The sequence below is a fragment of the Manacus vitellinus genome, unplaced genomic scaffold (assembly GCF_001715985.3).
Source record: "Manacus vitellinus isolate BGI_N305 unplaced genomic scaffold, ASM171598v3 scaffold_58_pilon, whole genome shotgun sequence".
NCBI lineage: Eukaryota > Metazoa > Chordata > Aves > Passeriformes > Pipridae > Manacus > Manacus vitellinus.
This window is the reverse complement of record NW_021940671.1, coordinates 3,111,094-3,119,663: the sequence shown is the minus strand read 5'-3', so window position 1 is coordinate 3,119,663 and position 8,570 is coordinate 3,111,094. Positions and strand designations below refer to the sequence as shown.

Below are 8,570 nucleotides of genomic sequence, written 5' to 3'. Positions count from 1 at the left end.
TTTGGACAACACTCTGAGGGACAGGATGGGATTGTTGGGGTGTCCTGGGCAGGGCCAGGAGCTGGACTGGATGATCCCTGTGGGTCCCTTCCAACTCAGCATATTCTGTGATTAACGAAATCAAAGAATATAAACCTGTAACTTACCAAGTGGCCATTATGGTGCAACCTGTCTCTGGAAGAAAATTGCATTGAGCATTTGACAAATTAAAACTAAAATCGCCTTCAGGGTTTAATCTGGAAGTGCATGATGAAAATCACAGGACGAGGTTCTGGCTGGAGGCACGTTGGAGACCTTGGCAGAGAGCTGTGGGAGGGATGCAGGCACAGCACATGGACAGGGAAGGCTGTGGCAGTGCAGGGAGCTCAGACATTACATTTGGTATGCTGAGATTGTATGAAATGCAGATTGGAACAACAGGGCTTTTTTGTAAGCACTGTGCCAACAACCACTGGGAATGAGAACTGTTACTCTGAGGGTGGAGTGAGCTGGGGTTGGGCTCTTCTCCCAGGTGAGGAGTGACTGGAAGAGGGGACACAGCCTCAAGCTGTGCCAGGGGAGGTTTAGGTTGGATATTAGGGAAAATTTCCTCACTGAAAGGGCTGCCCAGCCCTGGCACAGCTGCCCAGGACAGGGGTGGAGTCCCCATCCCTGGGGGGATTTAAAAATCCATGTGAACGTGGCACTTGGGGACACGGGTCAGTGGTTGCCTTGGCAGTGCTGGGGAACAGTTGGATGATCTTAGAGGTCTTTTCCAACCCAAACAATTCTATGATTGTATTAATTTAGATGGACTTCTCTTGAGATGAAAGAGAAATGTGTCTGTGTGAGAGGAGGAAGGTGAGAATTTTCGGTGTAACACTAACGAATCGAATTACAAATTACAAATTACTTAGTGGTGAGGAGGAAGAAGGTTTGATTTTTGTGGCTGCTACAAGCAGAAATCCAATCTCTCTGCAAATCATTCTTTAATGCCTTCTCATTAACTTCAGCTGGTAATGAGAACAAATTGAGGTGAAGAAAAAAATCAGTCTGAGGGAGATGAGTCAGAGTTTTATGGACCCATAAAAGCTATGCTGATTTACTCAAATGTAGAAGTCTGAAGTATACAGAGATTGGATTTTGACAGGTTTAGTTGATCCATAGCTTTTTAAAATATGCAAAGCTTTTTCAAGCATGACACACATGAAAATGAGCGATGAGAGCTGCCTGTTGCTGTAGGGTTGGGGGACTTTTTGTAATTAAACTTTTTTATGAATCTGCACTGCAGAGTTGTGCTAAGTGGATTGAGCTGGAGGTGAGAAAATGATGCAGCGAGGAGCTGTGTGAGGGAAGTCAGAATTACACTGCACTGGTGGTTTGTAGCTGTGGCCTTGACACCAGCAGTGGAGGCACAGCAGTGTCTGTGGGGAGCTGAAAGGCCTTGTCCAGCATCATAAATTCCTGCTGAGCACCTTTCATTTCACCCTTCCTTCCTGTCCCTCTGCAATGCCTAAAACATACCTGTTAAAAACCAGAGGTAGGCAATCCAGCTGCCATCCTGAAGATTATATTCCATACTGGCACTGGGTGGAAAAGAGCTTTTTCCATTCTACTGAACCCGTTTTCAGGGTTTTATCCTGGGTCAGGACAAGAATAAGGCCTTGGGAATTCAAAGACTGAGAAAGTGGGGAAATAAAAGAAAAAAGGGCAGAATGGGAATAATTCACAGCCCATTATTTACTCTACTGCTCCAGGCTGTGAAGGACTTTGGGTTCAGCTTTGACAGTTGAGACCAAAAGAAGTCCATTTTGAGGGGATCTCACCTGTTTGAGTTGTTGCTCTCAAACAGCCTGACTGTGTCACCTCTGGGCACAAAAGCATCAAAAGCAGGTTTGGCTCTGTTAGGGCAGAGTGGAGACACATCCTGGGGCTGCAGCACCCTACAGAATGTGCTGTTACTGCAGGAATTCCTACACATATTCACACACATTATAAATAATTCTAATCCTATCACTTATTTCTGCCCTTTTCAGTTAGTTTTTGAGTACAGTTTGGGTTTCCACAACAAAGTGTTTACCAGTCAGAAATCCCTCTGTTGATTTAGGAATTTTCCATAATCTTTAGGCTGCAAATGTTGTTGAATACAGGAATATCCTGTCAGCTTGGGTGTGGAAGTGGGATTGGGATTTAGTCTGTCAGAAGAGGTTTCAGAAGGGATACCTGTGGGAATTCACCCTTCCCTGGTCTCAGTGGTTCACCAGAGGGATGGTTCTGTCCAGAGAGGATCTACCTAATTCCAGTCATGAGAATACAGCATTTACTCTGAATTTCACACAGAATAAATGTGGAAGGAAACAGAATGGAGCTGGGGAGAACATAAAAGTCTTTGCTGTGATTTGTCTTCAGTTGCATTACACTGTACTGAACATTTCTGCTGGGGTTGGTTGTTTTACTTAAAGAGAAAAACGGGCAGGGGATGATTCCATTGCTCTCATTTCCTGAGAAGTAATTGAGGGATTTTCCTGACTTAGTGTCCTGTGGTACAAAATGATAATTTTGTGGTTTCCTCTGACACTTGGCACTTTGGAGTCTGGTTCTTCAGCAAAACTGCCCATGTTTGTGCAGCAACAGGGGTTGTGTTGCCATGGACCAAATGAGGCTGCAGCGAGTGTAGGAGAGGAGAAATGCAGCTCAGTGCACCCTAATCCCAAAGGCCTCCTGATTTAGGGCTGCTGTCAGCCCTGGGAAAGGGAAGAAGCCACTCTGTGACTCCTTAGAAACAGCTGCTGGTGAACTTTGCATTAATGTCAGTTCAGCTCTTCTGTTCTGAGGTATTAATTTATTGCTGCCAAACTGTACATGGAATTTGTGTGTCTACCAGTTCATTCTTTCTGCTGCACAACAAACTGGCAAAATATCCCCAGGAATTGCTGGAATTTTTCCCTAGGAGTTGGCTTTTTGTCTAGGTTTATGTTGCTCTCAGAACTCCATATGTCTGTAGAACCTTTGCTGGGTTTTAACTGATGGAATAAGAGCTATCATTGGGTTGGTCTGTTTTGTTTTATTGCATTCCCTTGGGAATTGGTAATTTAATAACTAACAGTGTGTTATTCCATCGTCTTTAGCTGTGGCAGATCTCCAAAGGATGTTCCCAACACCACCTTCTTTAGAACAGCACCCTGCCTTCTCCCCAGTGATGAGTTACAAAGATGGAATAAGCTCAGAGACTGTGACCACCCTGGGCATGATGGAGAGTCCTATGGTCAGCATGGTCCCAACACAGCTTGCTGAGTTCAAAATGGAGGTGGAAGATGGGTTAGGTAGCCCCAAACCTGAAGAAATCAAGGTAACACACCAAAACTGTGGTATTTTTATAAGCTCATCTCTGTATGCTTTGATTTCTAGAAACAAGTCACATGCAGTGTGTGTAGCCCACTAAAAATGTGAACTGGACCCATATAAAGTCTGGAATGGGGGGAAAAAAATTCTTCTCTAGTAAAAGAGCTTTTAATCATGTCCCTGATTTTAACTCTGGGCATTTTTCTTGTGGTGATTTTATGTCTCTGATGTTTTGGGGCATGGTCAGGAAACAAATAATATTGTCTGTGAAATGAGCCCAACAGAAAGAATGTACATGTATGAAAAAAGCCACCACCCCTGTGCCTCAGTGGCTGTTAAAGGATGTGTCTCCTCAGCTAATTTCTCTGTAGCACCTTTGCCCTCTCACCCTCCCTGCTGGGGACCCAGCTGGGGTAAAGTGGTGCCCTTTTCCCTCTGAAATGTTCCTTTCTTGGTCAGGGATGAAACTCTCTGAGAAAGCCCAGGGGTTGAACTTGCTGTGTTTCTTCTTCAGCTGATGTTACTTCCCAAGTTTTAAGGCCAGGTGGGACCATTCTTACCTGGCTTTGTGTGTGACACAGGTCAGGTGGTGTCACACAGTTCCTCCTCTCTGAGTAAAGGGCTGTTTGGGAGCAGGGACTCTGCTGGTTCTCCCCTCCCAGATGTGCCCATTGCTCCACAGCACCCCATGAAGGGCCTCAGCATCAACACTGGGTGTGCATGGATTGTGTGGCATTGTTCCCTCAGGAGGGGAGGGGGAGGATAAAACCATTCAACCTGTGTGTGTCCTGCACTCCTGAACTCCAGGGGCAGTTTTTGTCACTGGGGTCAGAAGGTGTCATTGCCATATTTCCATGCACGGAGCCTGAGGGGCTTTTCATCCAAAAATGCACATTTTGTGTAGAGATGCACATCCCCTCGTTCCTTTGGACACAGGGAATAAAAGGGAGATGCCTACTGTAAAACTCTGACTTCCTGGTGTCCCCAAGCCTTGATTTTATAGCCTAATTCTTCTCCTTCAGGCCCACCCTGTCCCTCATCTGCCACAGCCCATTCCTTCTCTGGAATGGGCTCTCCCCAGAACACCTCCTCTCCTGTCTTTTGTGCTCCTGGGAATGCTGGAATTAACTGAAGGCTGAGTTTTAAGGGTTCTGCATTGCTGGGACAGGGATACACTTGCAGCTGTATGGGCAAGAAGTGGGTGTGTGTTGATGTGAGAGTCCTGGTAGGTCCCTTTGTTTAGGATAAATGATGTAGTCAGCTGGGAATTGGTACATCTTCCTGCCTGGCAGGGATAGAATCCCTCAGACTGCAAGGGAAGTGCTGGCAAACCACAGGGGGACTTCTTCCCTAAGAGCTTTTGGGTTTTGGAGGCACATGGAGCAAAGGCACCTCCTCCTGGCTGTGCTGCAGGACAGCTGGGCTGTCACCATGGCCGTGTCTCTGCCTGTTTCTGTACCTTTAGAGAAGTTTGAAATAAGATTTTTGTAAGGTTTGTGAGGCTTTACCACAGCCCTTGCTGGTTTTTCTCCTCTGCTCGTGCAGTGAACTGTTTGCTTGAGAACAGGATAACTTGGGCCTGCAGAGGAAACCTGTATTGGAATTCAATGAGCTGGAAGGTTTTGAGTGGGAGCAGATTGTAGGGCATCATTGATACTGAAGATATTTTAATCTCTCTCACAACCATTGTAGGACTACTAAAATACACCTTTTAATTCTGCCTGAGAACATTTCCCAGTGCACAGCTGACTTGCTTTTGAGTGTGTCACCCCTGCTCATACCCACCAGTGGGGGAAACAGGCACTAAACCCATTGCTGGTCATGTTGAGAACATGGCAGTAGATTCCTTGTGCTGAATATTCAGCAGCTGGAGATAAAATCCACACATTCCTCATCTCTCAGTGCTTGACAAGGTGCAAGGGAAAAATGCAAAGAAATAAGGAGATGTTAAATGCTGTTCCTGTTTTAGTGCTGATTTTTACTTTGCAGTAGTGCCTCAAAAGGACTAGTTCTGTTCTGAAAGAGGCTTGGAATAGCTCTGGAAACGCTGGCTGAAGTTCTTGTCATTGCTCTCTGCAAGCAAAAGTGGCAGTCAATGAAAGCCCAGCTTGACTGAACTTCACTTATAGTTAATCTTATACTTGCTAGATTGCTTAGATATTTGTATTTATTACCTTATTTAGATTTAATAAGTGTCCACTTTCTTACTAAAATTCTGTGAATCCCCACTGTGGGGTTATTCAGAGGCTGCCTCAAGGCACCTCAGGTTTCTTCACACTGTGACTCATTGTCAGGACAGAAGTCATGCAAAGATCAATCTTTCAAGTGCCTAAATTAGGTGCTTAAAGTCAGGCAGTGTGAAAATTTCCCAGTGTTTCAGACAGAGCTTGTCTTAAATGAGCCTCCTGGAGTCATGAACCTCCTGCCATGAGGCTGTGCAGCATCCCGGGATAACAGGGAGCTCCTTGAAGGAGCTGCTCTTGAATGTTTTGTGGAATGAATTTGAGGGGGGAAAAAAGCAATTGTAGAGGGTTGAAACAGTACAAGGGTTTCAATTTAAACACCTGAAGACCAACCTGACCGTGTGGTTGTAACCGATGTCGCTTTGGCGTTTCAGGACTTCTCGTACGTGCACAAAGTTCCATCATTTCAACCTTTCGTGGGCTCCTCCCTGTTTGCTCCACTGAAGATCCTGCCCAGCCAGTGCCTCCTACCCCTGAAGATCCCAGACACCTGCATCTTCAGGCCTTCGTGGGCTGTTCCTCCCAAAATCGAGCAGCTCCCTCTGCCGCCCGCAGCCACTTTCATCAGAGACGGCTACAAGTGAGTGCAGCCCCTGCCTAAAAATGACTCATTGTCTGTGTTAACAGAGCTTTCACCTGCAAAAGTAACTGAAACCTTTTAGATTTGCTGTTGTCTGAGATCAGCACAGTTCTGATCTCAGGAAGGTGTGATTTAAACCCAGCCTTTGGCAGCCAGGGGTGTTGCAGTGTCCACTGCACCTCAGTGCTTCTAAAGAACAGGGACATGCAGGGCCTGAATGAACTGCAGTCTCTGATACAGGAAAATACTGGGATTTAGCATAAACCAGAAGTGTTAGGGAACAAAATGACTGCACTGAGCCTTCCTTGTCTGTCCCTTCCCATCTCCAGCCCAGTCAGGCTGCCCTCTGGTTGGTACTTGTGTGTGAGTTTGAGCTCCAGGCAGATGATCTCTGCCCCTGGTGAGTCCAGTTTGCCTCCTGAGGGCTCTGAAGATGCTGAGAAGGGCTGTGAGAGCTCCTCTGTGCTCTTGGTGAGCTCCTGTATGTTCCCTGAGTGGGTGACCTGGGACAGGTCTGTCCCCTGTCATGTGCTGTCCTGCCCTCTTTGATACCAAAAGAAGAGATGCCAAGTACAAGAGTGGTGTGACCTGTAAGGAAACACTGACATTAATTTTCAAGGCTTGTATTCCTCACTCAGTTCTCAGAAATGAGCAGTGTTTATGGAGGAAATTCATTGCTGGAGGTTTTGAAAGCTAAGCAAGAATTTGCACCATTAAATTAATAAAACCCCTTAAAAGGCAGAATAATAGTACAAAGGTCTCCTGCTGCACTGCTTCATTTCTGGAGGAAGTAGTCTGTATCTTTAAATCAGTCTGTAAATCCTTTAAATCAGTCCTTTTCCAGCCCCAAAGGATCCTTCAGTGCTCTCAAAAGAATTGCAAAGAAGAAATTGTAAACCCTTGATACAGTGCCTGGGGAGCAATTTAATTCTCAAGTTTGTTCATAATAGTAACTGATGCACCGGGCCTGAGCTGGTTATTAATTTCAGGTATTTGTTGGGGAAAAAACCCCTTTCATTTTCAATCTAATCCAATTAGAGTGAGGATTATTACTGCAGGCTTCCCACAGAGTGGTGATTGCCAATCAAGGTTTCTAGGTCACCTTTTCTTATTAGTCTGAGGCATTCTGTGCTTCAGCTCCACAGCTCCTTCAACCCTGGTTCATTATTTCTCCCTTTCCTGCTTTGAGCTGGACTCACATCAGCTCAAGGTAATAAAATGATTGTAAGGAATAAGGTCCTCACTGTTTTCCTTTTCAAGTCATTAATGATATGTGAGCATTCAAATGATGGTCCTCTTCAGTAATACACTGTGAGAGCAGATAAACATGGAGAAATCCTGTTTCCCCTTCTTCATCCAGGGACTCACTGAGTCCTCACACGCTTTCCTTGCCTATGGAATGAACACATGGCAGGAGGAGTGAGCAGCTTAGTGGTGACCTGGGAAGGGAAGAGTCAGGATGTCTTTGTTTGGCCCCATATCACCTGTCTTGATAGGAGTCATTGTAGTGGAGGAGAGATCCCATGGGAATGTACCAGCTGTTCTGTGGTCACTTGAATTTGGCAGAAAAGAACAAAACAGGGTAATAAAAGCCAGCCAGGAATGGAGATGACCCAGAGATAACAACTCTGAGCTTTACAGGACTAAGAGTTTGTAATGGAACGTGTCCCTTTGGGCTGTGGGCTGTGTAATCCCAGAGGAGGGTTTGAATTTATAGCCTGGGACATGCTGGTACCAGCTGTGTGTCACTGGGAGTGGTGTCCTGTATCAGCACCACAGCAAGGCTTGTGGCAGCTATTTAAAGGGGTGATTTTTAAAACAGAGTAACATTTGGATGCCTCTGAAATACTCTCTTCATTTCCACTCATCTGTGTATCTCTTCGCAGATAATGTTTAAAATAACAACTACAGTTCTTTCTCTTTTCCCTAAAAGATTTACAAACAATCTAAATCTTAACTTGATATTTTATCTAGAGATTGTTCTCAAGAGCATTTGAGTTTTAGGCCATGGGAATAATCTTTGAGAGGGTGAAGTGCCTGAGATGATACCTGTTATCATAATAATAGGAAAGAGTGGTGTTCGTGGTAAGAATTACAAGTTGTGTTAAGAGACAGGAGTCAAGGTGGTGGGCAGAGTGTTCTTTGCTACTTTTCAATGAGTCCTTTCAGTTTTCACTGTCTCCTTGTGTTTAAAAGTGGGGTTTGGCCAAATCAGTCTCCACAACTGACCATTTGGTGATGGGATGTGCCCCTGTTTCCCAGTGTGTGATGGGATGTGCCCCTGTTTCCCAGTGTGTGATGGGATGTTCCTGTTTCCCAGTCTGTGATGGGATGTGCCCCTGTTTCCCAGTCTGTGATGGGGTGTGCCCCTGTTTCCCAGTGTGTGATGGGATGTTCCTGTTTCCCAGTGTGTGATGGGATGTTCC

General features: G+C 45.4%; 1 protein-coding gene across 1 annotated transcript in view; it reads left to right on the top strand.

Moving 5' to 3' along the window:
• Positions 1-8,570, top strand: part of MED13L (mediator complex subunit 13L) — a 92,897-nt gene that overhangs the window by 58,991 nt on the left and 25,336 nt on the right. The window contains 3 exon segments of the mRNA XM_029963293.1: positions 17-33; positions 3,086-3,328; positions 5,939-6,144. Of these exon segments, the coding sequence (XP_029819153.1) occupies positions 17-33; positions 3,086-3,328; positions 5,939-6,144 (466 nt within the window).